This window comes from Colletotrichum paranaense (genome assembly GCF_030867605.1).
Source record: "Colletotrichum paranaense strain IMI 384185 chromosome Unknown Scaffold_3.1, whole genome shotgun sequence".
Classification (NCBI taxonomy): Eukaryota; Fungi; Ascomycota; class Sordariomycetes; order Glomerellales; family Glomerellaceae; genus Colletotrichum; species Colletotrichum paranaense.
Window position 1 is genome coordinate 1,746,283 of NW_026848961.1, and position 22,087 is coordinate 1,768,369.

Genomic DNA, 22,087 nt, shown 5'->3' on the forward strand with positions numbered 1-22,087 from the left:
AAGAAGGGGCAACCCCGCTTGAGGCAAAACGCACCTCCCCTTATCGGAAAGTCTAGATTGTCGTCGGCCTCAGCAAAACGGACGTTGAAATAAAATAAAAATAAAATCCCATGAAAAAAAAGGGCCAGCGATACCGCTCTTCCGTGCCTGCTATTTTTACTTCTAGCCTCCAGTCTTTACCTTAGGTAGATCTGCACCGTTTCCCGACAATCACTGCCTGCCTAAGTAGAAAGAGCACCGCTCAGCCGCTTGTGTCGGCCTACTGCCAATAAGCTCAACCTACTTTGCCTCGCCTTATTACTTCAAGCTGTTTCCGTGCGCTCCCTGGGCTGCTTCTCACACACAATAGCATTATGCGGATTCTCAACAACCCCCTCATACCAGAGAAGATGGAGTCACTCGACCGCTCTCCCTCGCCTGAGTTTTCGCCCTTGGCCATTGGCGAAGACTTCACACCGCTCCCCACCTACAAGGCCGCAACTACGTCAGCCTATGACATGTCCGGCCTCCTGTCAACTCCCCTTCAACTCCATGAAGATCTCGCCTCGGGATGCGGCGGTCAAACCTGGCCTGCAGGCATGGTGCTTACAAAACACGTGCTGCGCTACCACCGAGAGAACCTCAAGGGCGCGAGAATGTTAGTCATTAAGCCACTTCTATTGCGTACCTACTGCCACGTCTGCTTCTCTTCTCGGCCTCGTGGTCTGTCATGTTCTACTACTGGTTCATACCATGCTACATGATATCTAGTCCTAGTCCAAGCGCCGTCATCGCACGAGGAGACATCATTGCTATGGACTGAGCTGACTCGGGGCTTTTCGGAGCAAATAGACTTGAGCTGGGCGCCGGTGGCGGACTCGTCGGACTGGCTGTGGCTTTAGGTTGTGGATTGCAGGAAACGCTGTACCTCACAGACCAAGACGAGATGTTCGAGCTGATGGGACGGAACACCAAGTTGAATGGCCTCGAAGACAAAGTTAAGCCCATGATCCTGAACTGGTGAGTAATTTACCCCCAGCTCGCTTGATCCCAGCCGTGCGCATCCATCCCCAGAGGTCCCGTCCGGGAACGCCACGGGGGCCAGAATGTCTATGTGCACGGTAGGAAGCCTAGGGTGCTTCGAGATCTTCGAGATGCTCGAGACCCTCGAATGGATTCAAACTCACATGGTCCACATGAACGTCCGAAGGTGTTCTTCTGCAGGAAACTCGAAGGGACTCGAGCTACCGTTCGGCTGATGTACGGATGACTGATCAATACCATAGGGGCGAACCGCTACCGCAAGAGGTTGTCGATTTCAAGCCCAATGTCATTCTGGCAGCCGATTGCGTCTACTTCGAGCCGGCATTTCCACTCTTGCTGGAGACTCTGACCAACCTGTTAGCGTTGGACCCAGACGCGATTATCTACTTCTGCTTCAAGAAGAGGAGACGTGCGGACATGCAGTTTCTCAAGAAGGCACAAAAGGCGTTCTTGGTGACGGAAATCATCGACGAAGATCGCCCCGTCTTCAGCAGAGAGGGCCTATTCCTCTACACTTTTGCAAGCAAGAAGCCGACTTCAAACGGGAACCGAAAGTGATTAGATTTGATGTGATCTTCGAATGGGCGACCCCATTTCTGGAGCGATAGAGCATCGCGCCTCGGCCGCGGGACACCAGATGTTCCTAAGCGCGAGAGCTCCTCATCAGTTGAAGAGACTCTGCTTCTGCTGGACGATGGCACATCTGCCAAAGCCAAAGCACTCGAGCCATGAGTCAACAATAGAGGGAACATAGTAGCAAGCAAAGTTCAAGGTGGCCGTCGGAGATGATACAAACATATCGGAGACCGTCATTCTGCCATTCAAGTGGCTCACCCAGCGGCACAATGACAGACCGCAGAAGAGCTAGACGATGGCCAAGCTTGCGAGTGGTTCCCTGATCGCATTACGTACCCCGGCAAGCAAAGACCAGCTTGCGGCATTTCGAATGGGTGATGTTGAGCGACGGTAATTGTGCCCCGGAACTTACGTCAATATCAACGACGGGAAGCAGGGAGTTCCATCCGTGTCGTCAATGAGATGGAGAATATTAGGATCAATAGAAAGCAATTCATTTATGCACCATTAATAGTTCATACGCCATGATGATCGTTAGGAACGGTGGAGACGATGGAGCGGGACATAAAAACAACCCGGACTGCGATATTCGACCGCTTGTTCTAGGCCATCACTCTGCACAAATATTACTCGACTTGCCCGGGACCATCAAGAATAATGAGATACAACAGTTGCTGCAGCCGATGTTAGTCTCTCTGGTGACCCGGTCAAGTATCACAACTTCAACGTCCAACACACTGACAACGGGAATAAAAACAGTGTGAGGGGTTTTCTTCCCACCTTGACCTTTAGCCAGCTGAAGGCTCCTGCACGCCCTTTAAGGGCTTATCCAGTGAGATGCCAGAGTGGAGTATTTCTGCAGATTTGGCGCTCGTGGAACGTGGTCCGACGTGTTAGAATATCCACCGACTACTGCAGGTTGGTTGGCAAGTCCGGAAGTGGCAGAATAGGCCCTCATAGAAGATGCATGTCGTGTCAGAGCTGAGGAAGAGGGAGGAATTGAAGGGAACCAACAAACACAGTTCCAGGGCAATGGCTTGCTAGAGCTGGCTGCTGGCCCAGTGGGTGAGTGGTTAAAGTGATGTGGCATTGCCTGAGCTGCTGATCGTCCGGGATCAGAGCCGGGCCAGGGGGCCAGACGGGCTGTGAGGGTTGCGCTGAGAGAGGAGGCTCAGGGCAAAGTCTAATTGTGATTGGCGCGTACCTTGCAGCTGCAAGGAACCCGTGCAGGCTGGGTTTGCTCGGAGCCGTGGGCGCTGGACGTCGCCTTGTTAGGTTCTATTGTTGTATCGTTCCTGGAATTCTGTCTGTTCGTTTCTCCTGCCATTTTCTTCCTCCCCCCTCGGCCCTTCCCCAAGCAGCCAAGTTCCCCCCTTCCTTCCTTCGGGCTGGCAAGTGCCCATCTGGAGCCTCAGGCACACACAATATACCTTCAGAAGTCTTGTTGGTGTTACCCTCGGTCTCTCTTCTCTCGCGAATTGATGTTCCAACGACGGCCCCTCGGCACTGGCCTGGACTTCAGGAACAATCCACACCTGCGCTGTAGTGTGGTGCTGACGTTAGGTACCGATACAGATACCTGCCGCGTGCGATGATGGGGGCAGCCGCGGCGTGGCAAGGTAACATTCCCAATTTCTCGACCATTGTTTCTCAATGTTTCCATGGGCGCACAGTCTGTTCAATGTTACATCGCAGCCAGCCGCCATGGGCGCTGGACACTGCTTCATCCGACCAAAAAAACGAAGAAGAAGAAGAAGATGATGAAGCAAAGAAACACTGGAATATTTCCTGTCTCTCCAGCGCGGCAACGAGCCGTCCACATTCCAGCAATACGTCGCAGGCCTCCGCGCAGCACAGAGTACCCTACCGAATGTGCGTAAAGATTGGCGGCTGACAAGCAGGTACCCGTCCTCGACTGCGGTACTCTCTGGGCCCCCCGGAGCCACCGGCTGATCGTCATTCTTTCGCATCCAGGATTCCCAAGGAGGGGTGTTCAACGGTGTTCGGACCCTGGCACTGTCTGGGCCTCTTTTCCCCCTGGACTCTTGACTAGCGAAAAAAGCTGGAACCCTTTTCCCAGTTTCCGCGTGTTTCAAGGAACAAGCACCTGTCCGACGGTTCGTCCAATCATGCAATGCCGGGGAAGGAAACAAGATGGCATTGTGACAAGCGACAAGGCAAGTTGGACAGAGAGATTTGAGTCCGTGGAGAGACGAAGTGAAAGGTTGGGCGAGCGGGCAATAGCAAGGACATGGGACGGAGTCACACAGTCACTGCCTACCGCGATCAAGCGATTGTCGCGACAAAATAGCAGAGCACGTCAGCTGGCAGAGACCAGACAGAACATACCTACCAAACCGGCCGCGAGGGAATCGGTCTCGGTAAGGCCCTAGAGACATGTGATGGGCTCAATACTTGGCTATGTGATGCTTGCTGACTTGGCAAGACTTTACGACTTTCGGCTACATCCTGCCGCCCCCGAACTCCAAGATCCATGGCCTGCGCCTCGCTACCCACCTTATGTTGTCCGATCTTCTTTCCACTTCCCGACAACCCAATTGCAGTCCATACGACGATGATTTCCTCTCAGTCCCAAAACGAGTCACGACGTTGGCAGTTGCTGGTTCACTGACTGGCCAAAACGACGAACGGCTTACGTTTCCTCGGCACCCAGTTCCGCTTGTCTGATGTCTGGGTTAGTGTGCAGTAGTCAGCCCTGCTTACCAGGACTAACGGCTTGACTTCCAGACAACGACAGTTTTGGGGTCCTGGGGTTGTTTAGGCGAACGGCCAGCAAACATCAAGATGGTGGATCGATCGAGCCTTGTTGGAGGGTCAAGAGGGGGCCACGCCCGTATCAAGGAGTCGAGTCCATCCCCTTCAAGGCTACGAAGCAAGCCCGGCCCGCCAGAAATGGCCCGAAGCACGTATTTTTTTTTTGTGAGGATTGTCCCTTGGTGGGCCGGTGCCAATGATGCAGCGAGCAGGTCGGTCAAGACTCCCAAGAGGCTGCGCTAACGGATCCAACGGGCTATTCTCGCACCTCCATGGACCGTTCAAGTTGCTTCTTCTGTCTTGGTACGTTCTTTTTTCGGACGTCCAGCCCCAGAGTCAGGGTCAGCGAACGACAGTTGCCGTGAAGTCAACCATCTCAGTGCCGATTGACGACTCGCTCAGAAAACGCAGAGAAACTGCCTCGGCCAAGGGGGAGGATCTCCAGTACTATGGGGTTCTTCTCTTTGCACCTCGTCCTAATGACTGCTATTCTCAGTGGAGGAACTGCAGTCATCCCCCCACTTTTGCTGTTTATTCCCTCTCGGGGCTTTCGCGACTTCTGTAGGACGCTACCCGTCCCTACGGTGCGGCCCTGGTTGTGCCTGGACAGCGCTTCCATGCTCTCTCAGGTACCGAGGGCACCGTCAGCAGCTCCTTCGTCACTTGGTTGGGCGAGAGGGTGGTGGCATTGGATGAATGGTGCCAGCGCTAGCAAGACCTGCAGGCCTCCTCCTCTTCCTCCACCACGCACACCCCCTGAGCCCTGCTTTCCGCGCCCCCCTCTTCCCACCTCGCCCAGTCTCGCCAGTCCCGAAGTGGCTCACCTGTGCCTGGCCCTGCGGCCGGCCCTGGATGTTGCTGTCCAGGACTCCAACGTCGTGTTTGTGTGCCTGTCGTCTGGTGCAGTTTTTGCCTGCCATACAAATCCTGGTCGACATCCGCTTCCCAGTCTCGTACACCTTTTTCGATCTTTTCTTTTTCTCTCTTTTCCTCATCCAACAACGCTCCCTCTTGTTTGACCACAAACCCATTCATTCATTTTTCTTGGACCCTTGAGCAGTGCTCGACCAACTATCAGTTCCACAATTCATTCCTTCACAGAAGACTGTTTCGAGGTTCATCCAAACAACCAACCAACGGATTCATCCCGTCTTGTCGTCACACAGAGAGTTCAGTGAACTCCCTTTTCATCCCAACTCTACAGAATCAGTCTGCCTCCAAACATCAAGTACATACCAAGGACTGCTCCGAGCTCCCATCGACAACCTTGAACCCAACCAGGCTTCCCACGCTGTAGCAAGCACATTCCCTGATCAAGAGGCTTAGCCCATTGCATTCATTTCGCTTCCAACTCCACCTTGACGGAAAGGACGATCACCAACTTTACTATCAAGAGGCCGTATAAGTCTCCTGAATCACACAAACCAAAACCACTTCGACTACCAACACAGTCTTCGACAAGCCAAAATGAAGACCGCCGCCTTCCTCTGCGCCGTCCTGGCTACCACTGCCATTGCCCAGCCCCATCAGCATGGAAGCAAACGCCGCCATGTCCACGGCAAGCACCAGAAGCGTCACCTCGTCACCGAGTGGGTTACCGAGACCGCCTACGTGACCGAATATGTTGATTCAACCTCCACCGTTTGGGTTGAACCCGAGGTCTCGTCTACCAGCTCGGCGCTTCCTACCACCTCCGTTCCCGCCCAGTTCTTTGAGCCCGCTGACCAGCCGTCTTACACCACCTTGTCAACCTCCACCAAGCCTTCCGCGGCTGCTTCTCCCATCAAGGAATCCATTCAGCAGCAGGCGCCAGCTCCCATCCCCACCACCACATCTACGCCCGTCCCTGCTCCCCAGACCCCGACTCCCGAGCCCGTCCCGACTTCAACCTCTGTCTACGTTGCTCCCCCGCCGGCTCCTACCACGTCCACTACTCCCGCCCCCGCGCCTCAACCTACTACCAGCCAGGCCCCTCCCGCGACCACTTCCGCTGCTTCTGGTGGTTCCGGCGGTGGTTCTGGCGGCACCACGCACACTGGTGACCTGACTTACTACGCTGTTGGTCTTGGCGCCTGCGGTGAGGACGACAGCGGCAAGGACAACACCGAGAACATTGTTGCCGTCTCTCACTTGGTCATGGGTGCCCAGTCCAACGGCAACCCGTACTGCGGAAAGAAGGTCCAGATCACCTGCAACGGCAAGACCACCACTGCCACCGTCCGCGACAAGTGCATGGGCTGCGAGGCGGATGCCATTGACGTCAGCGAGAAGGCCTTCCTCGAACTCTTCGGCAGCCTCGGCGTTGGTCGCGGAACTGTCGAGTGGAAGTTCCTTGACTAAGAGGCGCACTGGTGCGCGCTCTTGCTCCAGCTTCCCTGGGGTTCCGCGGGTGCTTCATCGTCTTTTGCCATGCCGCTTCCCAATGGAGGTGCCGCGCTGATCACCTATCATGGCAGTTTCCCAAGACAGTCATTTTTCTCTCAAAGCTCAATAACAATTATGGTCACATTTCACCTCACTTGAATGAGGACGGCGCCTGGTTCACAGCACGGGACTGGATTGGATAACAAAAAGACTACGAACAAAACTACGGTTTTGATGACGTGATGACGAATATCTCTATACCTGTGTATGCGTACTCCGTTCGTGGGTCCATCCTGGGCGGATGCATTTGGTGTTCTGTTTGTGGATATGCTTGTCCACCGGTCAGTTTCTAAACTTAACTTTCAATGTATATATCTATTAGGGGTGTTACCACCATATGGTATCCCCGAATGGGCTATTGGGACCATTGTGGTTTCCAGGACAAAAACAAAAAGTAGAAAAATCCCATTATTGGAACTCGATCTGCAATCCCACTCTCCGCGTTTCCTGGACAATCGGCCGAGTGACTGCCCTCTTCCACATCTTGGCGTTCTTAATGTCTGAGAATCCTCATGAGATTCCCCTCAAAACGCAATGATATTTGACGAAATGTTCGCCATGGTAGGCAAAGGAGGGGCAAAACCTAGCCTCCCACTGGTTTGCAAAATGACACAGTCGAACATTCCAACGACCAGCTCAGGTGACGTCCAAACTCCAAAGAGGAGAGAAAAAGCAAACATCGCCCAGCCTGACAGAGACATTCTGCATCGCATCTGTTACCGTGGCTGCATTAGCCGTCGAGCCCCAAAGCCCCCTCGCCCCCCCTTCTCTTGCCTCTCTGGAGTCTGCAGAGGCGATTGTCTCTGACACCCAGGCTTGTGCGTGTCTCGCTCCGCAACGATCCGGATCGTCCTGGGCCAGTCCAGCGAGCCGGGCGGTAGTTTAGCATTCCTCGTCTGCCTGCGCCTCAGTTGCCTTGACTTATTTGGTAAAGGCTGGTTTCACGAGCCGAGGACGAGAGAAAGAGAGATGGCCTAAGTCCAGTCCCATCTTCGCAATGCGCCTTGCCCTCATTGTTGTTCCATTTTGGCGAGGGAAACTGTTCACAGAGGACCGATATCCCGATATCTCGTTGAGTTGGAAGACGAGGTCTAGATGATCTATTCATTGCCACAGACTGGGGGCTTTTGTAGCTGCAAGAGCTACCTATGCTGTACAGAGGATGATGTCGAAAACTCGCAGAGGAACTGCACCGTTTACACACGCCCCTTATCCGAAGTTGCACAGAGATTCGCCATGACAGGCACCTTTGTCTACAACAAGAACATATCCAAGTCATCCATCTCCTTGATGGAAGGCAAAGCCCTCGCCTTCTCAGCCCTCTCCTCACTAACCAAGAACTCAGCCGGAAGCCTCTCCTCCCCATCCACGTCATCCTCCCTCCTGCTGCTGCCGTCGCCGCCGCCGCCGATCATCATACCCGCCACAGCCCGCCCGCACAGCGCGGCTTGCGGCATCCCGTGCCCGGTATACCCGGCGCAGACCCACAGCCCTTCTCCGCCGCCGAGGACGGTCCCGGCGGGCACTTGTCCCACCCACGGCCTGCCGTCGCGCGAGAAGGCCATGATGCCCGTCCACTCGTGACTCGCTTGTAGCTCCTTCTTGCTATTGGCGTTGGTGGCGCTGTCCTCTTCCTCTTGCGCCTCCGTCTGCGTCTGCCCTGTTCCCGTGGCCGTATTAGTGCGACCAGTATCAGTAGTGTGAGCAAGATCAAGATTTCTCGCCCCAGCCCGCCTCAAATACGAAGCAACAACAGGATCAACCTCGTCATCGTCAGAAATACCCACCCCGCGCAGCGTCCCATTCGCCCGCCCACCGCCCAGAATCATCTCCAGCCCGGGGCCGGGCCGTTGTATGAGGTAATCATCCTGGTTAGGCTCACCCTTCGCAGCGTCGGAGCTCGCCATGAAGACATAGCTCCTCCCGAGCTCGGCGCGCGGCCGGGGCGGGAAGAGGGCGGCGACCTGACCTCGGACGGGGACGACGAGGTCTGCGAAGCGGGGGAGGAGGCGCGAGGTGTAGGCGTTTGAGGCGAGGAGGACTTGTGCGGTGGCGATTTGGCCGCGAGGGGTGTGGAGGATCCATGATGGTGTGCCGGACGGGGTTGAGGGGGCAAGGTGTTGGAGTCGTGTTACGGGCGTGGAGGTCTGGATGTTGAAGGAGACACCTTGCCCGACGTTTCCCGTCAAAGTGTCCACGTCAGCCTTGTCCACTCCGAACCTCCGCAGCAGATCTTCAAAGATCCACGACACGAGCTTGTAGGGCCACACGCTTGCCGCCTCCTCCTGCACGACGGCGCCGGCGGCGTCCGGGATCCTGAGGTCTGCGAGCTCCTCCGCGTCCGTGACGAGGCGCGCGAGCGACGCGAAGCGGGGCGGCAATGCGGCGATTTGCTTGCGAGCGGCGTCGACGAGATCGGGCGTCAGCAGGGCATGAACGCCGCGGAGGGAGACCCAGTCGCAGGGGATGGCATTGCTGGCGATGAGGTCACGGATGTGGGCGTAGTTTGCGAGCTCAAAGGTTGCGATGGCGGTGTTTGGGTTGTAAGCTACCGGCTGGCAGTGGCCGCCGTTCTGGATTATCAAGTTAGTTCTAAAGGTTCCTTTTTAAGGTAAATCGGAGGGCTTGGGATGTTGGTGGGGATAGATAGTATGGCGTGTATGAGTGAGTGAGACGATGATAAGGAAGTCACCCCCGTCTAAGCCCCTCCAAACAATGGAAGAACCTCCATAACGAGACATTCTCAAAATACACAAGAAATTGAAAGAACTCACCCGTCCAGTAGCCCCCCAACAAACCTCCCGCGCCTCAAGCAGAACAACCCTCTTCCCCTCCCCACCAGCGCCGGCACCAGCCCGGTCCAGCAACTCCTTGGCAGCGAACGCGCCCGTGATGCCGCTGCCGACGACGACGACGTCCGCGGTCGGCGGCAGGTCCCGTGTGGTCCTGTGGCCAAGCAGCGTCTTGGAAGGCTCGCGGTGCCAGTACGACGCCGTGCTCTTCGCCGAGGGCAGGTCGGCTTGGCCCGGCTGGAGGGTTTCGCCTGTCATTGCTTTGCTTGTTGAGGGTTAGGTTGAGATGCTCGGGGTTTCTTATCGGGGTTGAGGGGTTATTGGTAAGCTTTATAAAACCGCGATGTGCCGTTTTTTGAATGTCGTGAATTAGATGTTAGAGACTTTTACTGCAGCCAAAGTTCTGTGTGAAATGCAGTCGTCAATGTTGGTATTTATGTGATGTTGGTCGCGTGAACTGATCAGTCATGTGCCTAGGCGAGAAAAGTGGTGGTGGTGGTGGTGATTGACTATAGGTCGCCGCACATGTGAGGTCGGCCGGCTTTGCCCCTCCGGCCCTTCCTCCCACCGTACGAAAGCCGAAACGCGGCATCATCGACACACGTCCGCGGCCTGCGTCACTGCTGTCGTAGATTTCCACAGACTGCTGGTTACTGCAGATACGCGTGTTCAAAAAAAAAATGCCGAAGACATGAGCATCATCAAGAAATTTGACATTACTGCCCGACTACCGTACCAATTTTTAAGGGTGGAAACGCCAATTTTCTCTATTGTGCCATCAATCCATTGGCCACCCGGAGCGCCGCAGCCGTGAATGCCGCAGTGCACACTGCCTGGGCCAGCGAAGGTCATATCTACAAGACAAGAGTACGCTAAAGGACGTAAATAGCGTAGAAGAAACACCTCTCCAACTCTTTTCTCGTTTCTGGTCCGTGGGGTCGTAATTTGGTTGTCGTTGCTTAACCCTGCATCTTTCTTCTCTTTCCGATCTGGGCGGAGAAACCGGTCTTGATGGCAGTGACGGAACGTCTCGACCCGCAAGAGTTGCAAGTAATGAAGTACAGACGGTTCTCTCCCTTGGACAGCTCGGTGTCGGCGGACTTGCCTGGGGTCGGTTGTCAGTAATCGCAACGAGACGCAAGGGTGGGGTATTTTGTTCGTAAGCTTACAGGTCTTGCAGGTGACGTACTCGACTGTAGGGAAAGAAAAGAACTTTGGTCAGCATCTACGCGGCAGCAAACGTCAGGGGCATCGAGCAAAGACTCACTAATGTACTTGCGCAACACGTTCTCGAGCTGCTTCTGCTGGAAACGACCCTTGATAACAAGGCGTCTGCTGCCGTCGACGGAACCACTGGTACCCAATTCGGAGAAGAGGTAGGCTGTGACGTGCTCCTCGGTTCTCTTCATGCGCTTGCAAATTTCGGCAATGTTGGCAAAGATTGTCTTCTTGTTGCCTTCACGCATGCACTGCGGGGGCGGGATCTTGTAGCTCTTGGAGCCGCTCAGAGCGTGGTCGGGGTTCTTCTGAGACAGCTGGTGGAAGAAGCGGTTCAGGAGCAGGCTGTAGCTGAGGGCCTTGGTCTCGTCATGCTGCCAGATACCGGTACCTTGGTCCATGTCGCCATCGTCGGCAGCACCCTCGGCCTCGGCGCCCTCCTCCTTACCCTCGAGCTCCAGGGCCTTGAGCTTAGCGGCGAACTCGTCCTCATCGCCCTCCTTGGGAACCTTCGTCTTCTTCTTCTTCTTTTTGATCGACAGGTCAAGACCGCCGTCCTCGCCAGCGGCAGCCTCCTCAGCGTCGTCACCTTCCTTGGGAACCTTCTTCTTCTTCTTTTTCTTCATTGACAAGTCGAGCCCGCCATCTTCAGCAACATCGGGGACAGGGGCCGTCGCATCTTCGGCTCCAGCTTGAGAATTGGCATCAGCATGTAAGGCTTCAAGGGCTGCGGTAAGCGGCGGCGTACGGGGCGTGTGCGACTGGGCTGTCTCCTTGGGTTCCTCGGTGGCGTTGACCATTGTGACTGAACCGTCTGCGTCGACTACTACTTGCTCGTCTGTGAAGGCGACGGATTTGCGCTGTTTGCGTTCGGGGGCGGGAGTGGTATCCTGTGGGGGGAGGCACCTATGTTAGAAAACGATATTCGATGGTGTTTGGGTCTTTTTTTTTTCTCCGTTTGAGGAATTGAAGAAAAAAAAAACTGGATCAGTAGAGGAGGGGACGGGGGGTCGAACAACGGTCAGGTGGTGATGATGTCCAGCAGCTCAGGCGGTTTGACAGAGGTTGAGTCACGGAAAATGTTCTGTTCAATTCGTGTCTGGTTCCGGTTCGCAGTGGGGTAATCAAGCATGGGATTGGTGGAGGGGCCAGTGGGTGGTGGTGCTCAGAAGTGCGCATGAGGGAGGGCTAGCAACGGTAACTTACTTCGACATCCATGATTGCGGCCTGTGTCTCACTGAACCGAGTCTCGGTTAGGTATCCTGGGGCGGCGCCTGGCGAATTCCTTTGGGCTGGTATTAATCTGGGCTGGTCCACGGTGCGACTGAATGAGTCTACTGTCGGCGCGATGTGGTGCAGAAATCCCAAACGACCGGTCTGTGAAATGGTGGAAGGAGGCTGTCTGTGGTCCGTCACAAAATGGTTCGGTAATGCGAATTTGTGAGAGCAGAGTTGAGAATTGGCTGCAGCAGTTGGGAGATTTTCTTGAGGGGGTGTGACGTGAGGGTGGAAGACGACTATCTTTGCCCACTGTAAGGTAGCGGCTGCGCGCCCGACAGGTGAGGGTGGGCTGTGACTCAGTGATTGTACGTCTCACGTGACCGCAAGGTGACTCTTTCCGTTTGTGCCCGTTGCCGTCTGTCACCATGCCCCCTCGCCTGCAGCGTTAGTAGGACCCATCAAAAGCGACTTGCAAGCCAATTACAATCGAGGTCCCAACGTCTGCGAGTGGCCGTCCTGATTGCCGTTTCTGGTTGAGGAAACGGGGGAGAGAGAGCTCCAGGCGTTCCGATCTCCGCTGTTGGCCCATTCAAGCTGCACCGGCATTAACCATTGGAGAGACATCGCGGACCTTGAATCAACCGTCCCCTGCGAACGCCCATCAAGAGGGTTGTCTTGTATCACAACAGCTAGGAACATCAAGCGGACGCGTGCAAGGGACAGACCCTAGCTATTTCCGAGAAGCAGCGTGCCGACCGAGTTCGATATCCTCCTCCCCCGATTCATTCAACGCACCTGAACCCAAGAACCGAGCTGCCGACGACGCCTGCCTTCCCCCGACATGATGGCATCCACCGACTCCTTCATCCTGCACGACGACGTCTCACCTTCCTCCGATAACGACGAGATTGACTCCCTGCCTTCAATATCGAGCAGCGTGCTAGACTCCGAGGATGAATCAGACGCCCAGGAGGAGTGGGAGCGTAGTCTGGAGCAGGTCCAGCTCCTCTTGACCATGGTCATTGTTCCCTTTGCCGGCAAATACTTTGGTCGCAAGTTTGCATACTGGAGTAAGCCTCGCCCCGGTCTCTCAAGTCTCTCGTCATCGTTCAAGATGCTGACACGGTATACCCACAGGCTGGTCACGATACATGGAATGGATGCACAACGTCGAGGTGCGGTGGACGAACAAGGGCGCCTTCAAGGCCGCCGGCGCGGCTGAGGCAGCGGCAACATTATAAGAAGCGCATTTTGGGGCTTACTGGGCTCTTTGGAAAAACGAGACTTTGGGCATTCTACTACCAAGCCCGCAACATCCTGCATGGTGTTCGGCGTGTATACATGGTTGGCGTTGAGGGCAAGCCGTCATAGAAGACCAGGCGGCACATATTGAGGCGAGGCATCCAGCCCGGTCCAAAAGACTAGATCTAAATCGAACGTTTGAACGAATTTATCAAGCATATCTCGATGCCAAGGGGGTCAACTAGCTCACGATCGCAGTATGCTCAGTATCGATTTGGTCAATCTCGGAGGTGAATACGTAATTCATATCCTATGATCCTTAATGGGTCACGTGTAGTAGGTAAAGGGTAAAGTCGTGGAATGGTATCAATTCGTTGTTGTACTACAAAGAGCTGCTGATGGCTCCGTGGCCAATGCCCCAGCTCCCAAGGCATCATAGGCCCCGCTGTATCCCTGACGATATATCCATGTCATCCCATACCCATATCCAGTCATTCATTATTACTACATGCCATCGTGAAAGGTAAAGTTATCAATAACATGCCGCCAACGCCGTCAGGACTCGGTGGTCTTTTTGCAAGTCTTGCGATGACCAAATGTCCTACCCAGCCGGCCTGTCCAATTCCATACCCCGTTTGTTCTCTATTTCATTTTGCAGAGTCTGCGCCGCACTTAGTTGAGAAAGTCGTAGACTTAGACGCCCACTTGGGCCATGCTAGGGCGGGAGCTGCGGACAGAGCCACCGCCGCGACGGAAGTTCATAAAGGTGAAGAAGCCTCCTGCGCAGAAGCTAGCAAACAGGAACCACATGAATACGGTGCTGGCCTGAATCTCGCGGCATCGCTTCTCATCGTCGCCGGAACCCCAGACGATGTAATCGCTCGGCAGGTTGCTTCTGTTCAGAGAGCCGCAGTTGACTGCGCGCAGCTTGGCCGAGAGAACAATAGCATCGATGAAGGTGAAGAGAATGGCTGCGCCGTCAAGGGCCAACAACACAATAGGAATGGCGATGGCCGAGACAAAGGCAGCGGCAAGGCCGTACAGAGCCGCCAGCCAGCTGAGGACGGCGACGAACATGGAGAAATTGATGGCGGCCATAGCGGAGCCGGCGCTGTTGATGTTGAGAGCGATGACATTGCCGATCAATGCTGTGACGAGGAGGACCCAGAGGATCTGTACACCTCGGACGAGGACCTGCAACATTGATTCCATCATGTTGGGCTGGTTGTGTATCGCCTGTCGTGAGTATTCGGCAAGAGCGATTTCAGGTATCTAGAGAGCTTGAAAAAGTCGAGAGGACGGTTCTCTATAAGCACCGGAATGTGTAATTGGTGTCGACGATTTGTTTATAGCTGTGTCTAAGACGAAGCTGGATGCTGTGGCGTGACTGGTGCTTGATGACGATGGTGAATCTTTGCTGTTGGTATTGTCAGACAAACAACGAAATGTTGATTTCGGACTGTAATTGTGTGTGTAATGTGGAGGAGGACAACAGTCGAACAGAGTCTTGAGGGGTGGCGTGGGACAAATAAGACAGTTCTGGATCTGGACTTTGGTTGTCGGGTGATTAAGGTCGTGGCGGAAAGGCAGTCGCAATGAGCAGCAGACAAGGGTATCTTTAATAAGTTGGGAGGGTGGGATGGGATCGGTCGAGGAGGGTTCTTCCCAGGTTAAAAAGTCAGTCGGACATGGATGGGAACCTAACCTAAGCCGCCTCTACTGTGTAAGGTGAAGAAGAACTCTTTCGGCACCGGGCATGGAGATTGTGCGCTGCTGCTGCGGAAGCTGCGCGCGGACAAGGACAAGAGGGAGATAGAGCTTCGATGATGGATCGGCACTTGCGGGAACTATGACCTCACCAGCCAATGTCTTTCCTTCACGCGCGCAAAACACAACACAACACCATCAACACTAACACGGTACGTACCTCCCCCCACCTACCTACCTCAGTTCCGTGCTCTATCTACTGGCATCTGAGCCTCGATGTACTTACACATGCGCACACGCAAGACACCGTACATGACACCGTCCGGTAGGGCGCGAGCTTCCACGCATTGCTTTGCAGCTTCAAGCTTGATGTTGCTCGAGCGCCTGACATGCCTAACGCGGTCCAATGGCATCATCCAAGGGTCCAAGACGGCTCCGACGATGCCGCTAGACGGCTTGGACGAGACCGCGTTCAGCCCAACGAATCCCTGGGACATCCGCGACCGTCATACATTTCGCGCCCACCGACCTGCCCCGTACTGACGGATAGGGCATATCCAACTGGCAACAGCTAGCTTCTGAAACCAAGGCAGTAGAACTTTGCAGGGGGGGTGAGCAACTCGGGGCTGAGAGGGAAAGATTTCTTACAGATGGTGGCGCGTTTCTGGTGGCGCCTCTCCCGACGTGCCCGAAAGCCGTGGACCACTGGGCCCTCTTCTCGTCCAACTTGTGGACTTGTTGGGAAACTCTTGGGAGGCCGCAAGCAAAAGGAAGCAAGGCCGCAGCGCTCGTGGTTGCGCGGCTCTCATTGGCAATTGTGGCTCTGTTTTCGCCCTTCCTGCAGGGTTCATGAGTTTCCCATCCAGCTTTCCTGTTGTAGGGATGGAAGGTGAAAAGACTTTTCTCGGTGCTCTGAGCCCTGTCAACTCTGTCAGACCCTCTCCCCACCTTCCCTATGAAGTACAGAGAACCCCAACATGCTGCACTCCGTAGGTTATTACCGGCGGGGTGATGCCGGTTGGCAGGTGAAGAGCCTCGCAGTCCCCCTCCCACTTCTCTGGGATCCTTGGAAATCCTCTTGCCCCTCCTTCTTCGCCTTGTCTGCCGTACGTTCTCCGGCCCCTGCAGCAAATCCCCCTCTCTTCCTGGCGATTCGCTGTTGCTTTGGGGGAAGTCGGCCGCAGCCCAGCAACCACCCCTAGAGAAAGCATCCATTTCGACCATCCACAACACATCTAAGCCCCGGCTCATTGTTTCTGTACCCTTGTTGCGATCGCTGTCGTCCTATCGAACCTTGTGCGACTAATTCGGTGAAACAAGGTGAAGCCAGCATATCCCGCGCTTGGGAAAGTCTGTCGCGTCGAACTTGAGCTGCCATCCATCTAGACCCTCACAGATATTCAGCCAGGAGTCATGATAATCAAGGTAAATAACAGAAAACGCAGGAGCAGCAAATCCCCCAGTGGCTTCCCCACGGACAAACAGTCACACCCGCGTACTATTCAACAAGCTTCCGGCGTGGTGAACTCACGGTCATGATTTACACCCTCAAATCAGCGCTACCAGTCCACAGTCCCCTAAGTCCTGATTGACCTTTTTTTGTCGCTTGAGAGCGGACAGTATCTAGCTACAATTATCATCATATGAACATAGAGGTTAAGAAGATCTCTTTAAATCTTCGTACATCTCCATTTAGTCTCTTGCTCTCTAACTTTCATTTAGTTTCATTAGGGACATAAAACGGAGCGATAAGAGACCTCAGCCGCTCATTAGTGGCATTGGAAGTATCATGGCCTTTGTTTCTCCCTCACCAAAATCGACTCTCAGCTTCTGAGACGTATTTTGCCGCTATCAGTGAAGCAGCCATTGAGACTGGCGGCAACGACAAAAGAAAACACATTCATCCAACGTAAAGGGCTTGGCGTCACCCTGCAGCTCTTTCGTCTAGGTAGCTTGCTCTGCCAAGCGATCATCCATTCTTCATAAGCCCTCTGATGTCCCATTTCTAGACGTAATCAACTACTCATCTGTTGTCGCCTTCAGAAGCCCCCTGCCCAGGGCCGAAGGCGATTCTGCTCGCCTTACACTACTGCCCTGGATCGTGACGTTTAGGACACTTACTCACACTCAACTCAATACCCAGATCCAAAATGTCACGCGTCACACTTCTAGATCCCATGGCGTCATGGCTACCGAGCCGCTGTCAAGCTACTGCGGCAATAGAAGAATTACAATTTCTCTAGCGCAGAAATTATGACCTGCTGTTACTAACAAGTCTAGGTAGTGTAGCAAAGCAGAGCAGACACACAGACACACGCCGTGGACTCAAAATTAGCCCGAAGCCAAGCCGGGCACTTTCGTCCTAAAAAGTACGCCAGGAAAGGAATCATGACGTTACTCGAGTGCAATGGGTTTACGCACGGTCATGAGATATCGACCTTTGGTCATTCATTGACAAAAAATTACCCTCATCTAATCATGTTCTTGACGAGGGGGGAAAAAAAAGTCCACCGCTGATGCGTATCATGATGTCTCCCCTGTTATTGACACGAACCCAACGCCACAGCCGTAGCTAATCCGTTTTTGCGCTCCCCGCGTACTCCGCGTGTCTCTCAACCTAGAAGTTGGAGAAAGGAAGGAAAATTGACCACCGCCCCGGCCGCCCTAGATTTTGGAGAGTTCTAGAGCAACTACATCATGTTCTTCACCGGCTAAAGTTCAAGAGCCCCTCAATATACTTCCGTGTGTCAATGCCGATCCCCGACGCAAGACGGCCCGCGCCGTCACCGCCCCACCCAGATCCCGTCAGTCCTATGCCGCCCTCGGCGAACGACGAGCTGACGCCGCGGTAGCCGGCGTGATCGCTCGCCCTACGGATCAGGATAATCTCCTTACTGACCGTCGGGCTCGGCGGCGTAGGCGATGCCGGCCGCGCTGTGCTGGAATCATCGCCGCTCGCTGGGGAAACGTCCCTATCCGACGTCGACTGGGCGCCGTCCTCGTAGTTCTGCGCTGGCTGAAATGCTTCGTCGCTCGTGGCGTGTCGATTCAGGATGCGCTGCCAGACGACCCACCAGCCACGATTGGTCTTGCAGGTCCTCTCGAGCTGATTCATTTCCGGCCTGGTGAGGTTGAAAATGTTGAGTAGTTGCATGTGTGTGTTCATGGCCTCCACTCTTGACCATGGTAATGGTGCGTTTGATAGGAATGCTTGTGTGTGGTCCGGAATATTTGGTATGGTCGAATGTACCGTCATAGCCTCAGCGTCCCATACGAGATCGTAGATGTTGGACGATGAAGAACTGGACTCCGGCCTATCTGGCCGATATTGGATCGAAGATAAAAGTGGCTTTCGTAAAGGTGCCAACTGGAAATGAAGAGACTTGTAGAACGAGTTCCAGGCCAGCGAGTCGGTCCTCAACTCAAAGAGGAAAGTAAATATGAAGGGTTTGTTTACGTAAACGACGACGCGCATCTTGCTTGCTTTGTTTGAGTCCTGGTTTCCAAATGTCGGGTTCGAGCTCACAGCGTTGGCTCCGAGAGGCGTCACATCGTTCGTGAGGTTGCCGAGGTTCCTCACGACATCTGCTTCTAGGCGATCCGTGCCAACTTTGTCAAGCTCAACGTGGACGGTGCGTAGCATGGTACGAGAGTTCGATTCGGGCTCAGCTGCCTCATCTGAGGCTCCGTTTTCCTCATCGCCACTACCCTCCTCAACATCGCCCATCAGGCCAATGAGGTAATGTCCCTCGTCATCTTCCATCTGCTTAGGTTTCACATGCGGGTTCACCGCAGCCTTAGAGGACTCCCCAGTTTGAAACGCAGCAACGGCAGATAGTTGGCTCTTAACCGCAGACGAAGAAGTATCCGATTTGCCGATTGACCAATACGTGCCGTACCCCAACTTCATGACCGTCATAAGTTTGTCCATGTGGCCATCGCCCTCTCCTTGAGTTGGCGTAGCGGTAGAGCCGGTAGCGGCTACAGTGTCGGCTTCGGTGTCGCCGATCTCGGGAACGGGGGCCGAATTGTCCTTGGTGTCACTTGGCCTTTTGGCTTCTTTCACCGTACCAATATCAAGCCCACGCCGCTCAGCCAGTGTTCTCGTCGAGGTCGAGCTCCCAGAAGCAGAGCCAGAATTTGATCGATGATTGTTGGGGCGAACCGGCGGCCGTACTGGTGGCTTCGTTGTAAGCGCCGGGGCTGGTGCTGATTTGGCTTCCGGGACCGGCTCAGATCTCTTCACCCGTCGGCCAGCGCGAAGAGATGTCGGACTATCAATGACGCCGTAGGCGTTTTCTCCCCATGTATACAAGTCTTCCATCCATAGGGTGATATCTCTCACGGACTTGCGAGATAACGCTCCTGTCCCCAGAAAAATGGCACCGTCTTCAGGACCTGGATCTTCTCCTGTACCCAGCCAGGACCTCTTCGGCTCCTTCCCGGTTTTCGACTCCCCATCGGCATCCAATGATCCAAATTTTGAGACCACCAGGTCTTTAAGACCCTCAACTCTAGTGACGAGCCCTTCCAACACCTCTCGTTCCCCACTGCCCCGCTCCTCTTCGCCGACGCCAATGCCCAGTTCGCCAGACGCAGCGATGTTGATGCCTCCAAATACTGTGCGAATTGGGTTCCCTTGTAACATTACGTTCCAAGTTGACAAAAATAGGTCCCAATACCGACCAAGCAGGCTGAGGAAACTCATTCTTCGGGAGCGAACAAACAGGGCACTGAGTGAGGTGCCATGATGAAGCAGAAAGATAGTATGAGCACGGAGCAGATCCTGCAACAGAAGAGATGACGGCTTAATCTCCTTAGATGAATACTCGACAACCTCTTCTGGGGTTTCTTGTGCTTTCCCTGTCTGAAGCTTGGGCGGCAAAGGAATACGAGTAAGATCAATGGACTGCAGGCAATCAGCAATAGGAAACAAAGCAGTGTAAGGAGAAACGTACCGCAAGAATCCACCAGTCTTGCTCCAGCTCATGGAGGATCACACGTGTCTTGTCCGTGTCGATGGAGTCGACAGGCTGGCCGCCAGAGAAGCTCTTGCTGAACTCGACCATGCCCTGGGCAAGACCAATCTGACGAAGACGCTCATTGCGCTCCTCTTGAGACAGATTCTCAGTTGGCTTTGCACGTGAGCGGTGACGCCGTTTATGTCGTTGGGTGTTGACTGAAGAGTAGTAAACAATTTGATCGTCAAGAGTCTCATCAGAATGACCCAACGATGGGTTGAAGATGGCAAGGAAGCCTAGCTGAGCCGAAACGATGCCACCCGGTGACAATGCCATGGCTTTTTTTGATTGCTTGTGATGGTGTGGTCCTGCCAACGGCGGTTCACTGAGAGCGGGGACGGAATGCCGTGATGTCCAGACCCATGAACTTCAAAATAAATGGGTGCAACGTCGGTGCGGCGGATTCAGACGGTAGGTAGCAGCAACCGCTGAGGATGGTAACCAAATGGTAGGTCTCACGGCTCGTGAGGTGGCGTCTGAAAGGCTCGGAGCGTTTCTTCTTACGCTCTAACAAGCGTCAAGAGCAGCAGGAGCGGCAGCAGCAATCCGAGCCGAGATGCAGAAATAAGGTAGATTATTCGAAAACGGAGCTGGCGTCACCGACAATGTCAGTCAGCAAGGAAGAGCTTGAGGCCGAGGCTGCTCACACAACCTGGATGGCAACGCAAGCGCGCACGCAGTGCTGGCGAGTGGTGTTCGCGATGCTGGCGAAAGCCAAGTCATTCAGTTGTGCCTCCTGCGTCGTCTTGGAGGAAGATCGGCGGTCGAAACTGCCCGGGAAGGCCGAATGGGGCTTTGGGCGGAAGATATGGAAATTCTGTGAGATCTCGATCGAGATTCCCCACGATGCAGGGCGTGCTCCAGTGGCGCCTAGGACAAGGCGATGCGAGGCGATTGAAGGTGAGAGGTCTGCTGCTGACTTGATTGGGCCGAACCGGAGCACTGTATTTTGGAAGGTATGCTGCGAAGGAGTGGAGGCCAGACCCGGCCGAACTTGACGTTGGTACGGAGTACTTTCTCGCTTATTTTAGCCCGCGGTCTGGGCCGCCATGGACTTTCATCTCTTGTTCTAAGGTATTTTGTTCTTCCTCGATAACAATACACAAAGCCAAACTGTGTCTGGGTGAACACAGACGGATAGTGTTGGACACTTGAAATACGCTCGCCGGGACCACAGCATACCAAGGTACCTCACGGTCGGGTCCGACGGGTGCTAGGACTTGAGACGGAAGAAAGAAGGGATAGAGGGACAAGACTATGGGGTACCTATCCCATTATGGGAATGTCGACCAGGGTAGCGGTATGTGCTGTTAGTGCACGCTCGAATTCGATGGACAAGCTGGGAGGGAGTCGCAGAAATGTGTCCAAGGACGGGAACGAATGCCGCAAGAACACCCAGTACGTGGGCCGACTTCCACGTTTTGGTCAACTCCGTTTCAGCAGCGGTCAAGCGCAAACCAGGTCTGGGCTGCTATGACTGGCTGGAGTCTGGAAAGAGAGAGTCACCTATCTTCATGTTACGCAACCTACCTACCTTACTCTCTCACGGCTATCTCCTGCCTCCGGTGGTCTAGCGGTGCGCTAAGCCGGGAAAGTTTGCGTGGAGTGACAACTCACGCGCAGCTCATTTCTCCCGCATGCTTGGGGAACATGCTTCTCCACGTGGAAGTGGAACTTCAACCTCATGCCTTGGTGATCATCATGACCTTGAGCTTGTACCTCTCCAACTCTGTATCTAGAGCCGGAACCCAGTGTCAAACCTTTCGAGCAGCCTGAACTGTGCTAGGAAACAGCGTCTTCGAAATGGCCATGTCGGGTGCTGCGTTGCTACTTGCGTAAAGCCAACACAGCCAATGAAGCCTATGAAGATCGTCAAAAACTTCCCAACCAGGATTCAACCAATGATGGCTCCTGATCAGGTACAGAAAGCATGCTGCCATATCTATCAACAGTGATGGACTCCCCAACTTGAGAGAAGTATCACTTGGTAATCTTATCTTAATTAGCTTAAGAGCCAATACGTCCATCTCCTCGGAAGCCATCGCCCCAGCCGTAGAACACTGGAGAGAGAACTCTAGGCTGGTGATT

At 54.3% G+C, this 22,087-nt stretch overlaps 11 protein-coding genes across 11 annotated transcripts; 5 read left to right on the forward strand and 6 right to left on the reverse strand.

Annotated features, from left to right (window-relative positions):
- Window positions 1-353: 353 nt before the first annotated feature.
- Window positions 354-1,581, forward strand: CPAR01_04130 (uncharacterized protein; the record flags this gene model as incomplete). Its single annotated transcript, XM_060488411.1, has 3 exons — window positions 354-637; window positions 832-999; window positions 1,266-1,581. 3 exons carry the CDS (start codon window positions 354-356, stop codon window positions 1,579-1,581), a joined length of 768 nt encoding a protein of 255 aa, XP_060352617.1.
- A 3,169-nt stretch (window positions 1,582-4,750) lies between these two features.
- CPAR01_04131 (uncharacterized protein) lies at window positions 4,751-4,993 on the reverse strand (the record flags this gene model as incomplete). Its single annotated transcript, XM_060488412.1, has 1 exon — window positions 4,751-4,993. One exon carries the CDS (start codon window positions 4,991-4,993, stop codon window positions 4,751-4,753), a length of 243 nt encoding a protein of 80 aa, XP_060352618.1.
- A 339-nt stretch (window positions 4,994-5,332) lies between these two features.
- Window positions 5,333-5,671, forward strand: CPAR01_04132 (uncharacterized protein; the record flags this gene model as incomplete). The annotated part of the gene is made up of 2 exons (XM_060488413.1): window positions 5,333-5,548; window positions 5,603-5,671. Coding segments are annotated over 2 exons (285 nt in total), but the record flags the coding sequence as incomplete, so codon positions are not given.
- A 170-nt stretch (window positions 5,672-5,841) lies between these two features.
- Window positions 5,842-6,714, forward strand: CPAR01_04133 (allergen Asp F7; the record flags this gene model as incomplete). The annotated part of the gene is made up of 1 exon (XM_060488414.1): window positions 5,842-6,714. The coding sequence occupies one exon, from the start codon at window positions 5,842-5,844 to the stop codon at window positions 6,712-6,714; it is 873 nt and encodes a 290-aa protein (XP_060352620.1).
- A 1,337-nt stretch (window positions 6,715-8,051) lies between these two features.
- On the reverse strand, window positions 8,052-9,848 carry CPAR01_04134 (FAD dependent oxidoreductase; the record flags this gene model as incomplete). The annotated part of the gene is made up of 2 exons (XM_060488415.1): window positions 8,052-9,371; window positions 9,573-9,848. The coding sequence occupies 2 exons, from the start codon at window positions 9,846-9,848 to the stop codon at window positions 8,052-8,054; spliced, it is 1,596 nt and encodes a 531-aa protein (XP_060352621.1).
- A 701-nt stretch (window positions 9,849-10,549) lies between these two features.
- CPAR01_04135 (domain found in IF2B/IF5) lies at window positions 10,550-12,026 on the reverse strand (the record flags this gene model as incomplete). The annotated part of the gene is made up of 4 exons (XM_060488416.1): window positions 10,550-10,695; window positions 10,760-10,783; window positions 10,858-11,698; window positions 12,015-12,026. The coding sequence occupies 4 exons, from the start codon at window positions 12,024-12,026 to the stop codon at window positions 10,550-10,552; spliced, it is 1,023 nt and encodes a 340-aa protein (XP_060352622.1).
- Window positions 12,027-12,870: 844 nt separating this feature from the next.
- Window positions 12,871-13,270, forward strand: CPAR01_04136 (uncharacterized protein; the record flags this gene model as incomplete). Its single annotated transcript, XM_060488417.1, has 2 exons — window positions 12,871-13,099; window positions 13,167-13,270. The coding sequence occupies 2 exons, from the start codon at window positions 12,871-12,873 to the stop codon at window positions 13,268-13,270; spliced, it is 333 nt and encodes a 110-aa protein (XP_060352623.1).
- A 694-nt stretch (window positions 13,271-13,964) lies between these two features.
- Window positions 13,965-14,486, reverse strand: CPAR01_04137 (uncharacterized protein; the record flags this gene model as incomplete). The annotated part of the gene is made up of 1 exon (XM_060488418.1): window positions 13,965-14,486. One exon carries the CDS (start codon window positions 14,484-14,486, stop codon window positions 13,965-13,967), a length of 522 nt encoding a protein of 173 aa, XP_060352624.1.
- A 501-nt stretch (window positions 14,487-14,987) lies between these two features.
- On the reverse strand, window positions 14,988-16,193 carry CPAR01_04138 (uncharacterized protein; the record flags this gene model as incomplete). The annotated part of the gene is made up of 3 exons (XM_060488419.1): window positions 14,988-15,118; window positions 15,265-15,466; window positions 15,627-16,193. The coding sequence occupies 3 exons, from the start codon at window positions 16,191-16,193 to the stop codon at window positions 14,988-14,990; spliced, it is 900 nt and encodes a 299-aa protein (XP_060352625.1).
- CPAR01_04139 (uncharacterized protein) lies at window positions 15,348-15,521 on the forward strand (the record flags this gene model as incomplete). Its single annotated transcript, XM_060488420.1, has 1 exon — window positions 15,348-15,521. The coding sequence occupies one exon, from the start codon at window positions 15,348-15,350 to the stop codon at window positions 15,519-15,521; it is 174 nt and encodes a 57-aa protein (XP_060352626.1).
- Window positions 16,194-17,682: 1,489 nt separating the features above from the next.
- CPAR01_04140 (uncharacterized protein) lies at window positions 17,683-20,275 on the reverse strand (the record flags this gene model as incomplete). The annotated part of the gene is made up of 2 exons (XM_060488421.1): window positions 17,683-19,887; window positions 19,937-20,275. The coding sequence occupies 2 exons, from the start codon at window positions 20,273-20,275 to the stop codon at window positions 17,683-17,685; spliced, it is 2,544 nt and encodes an 847-aa protein (XP_060352627.1).
- Window positions 20,276-22,087: the final 1,812 nt, after the last annotated feature.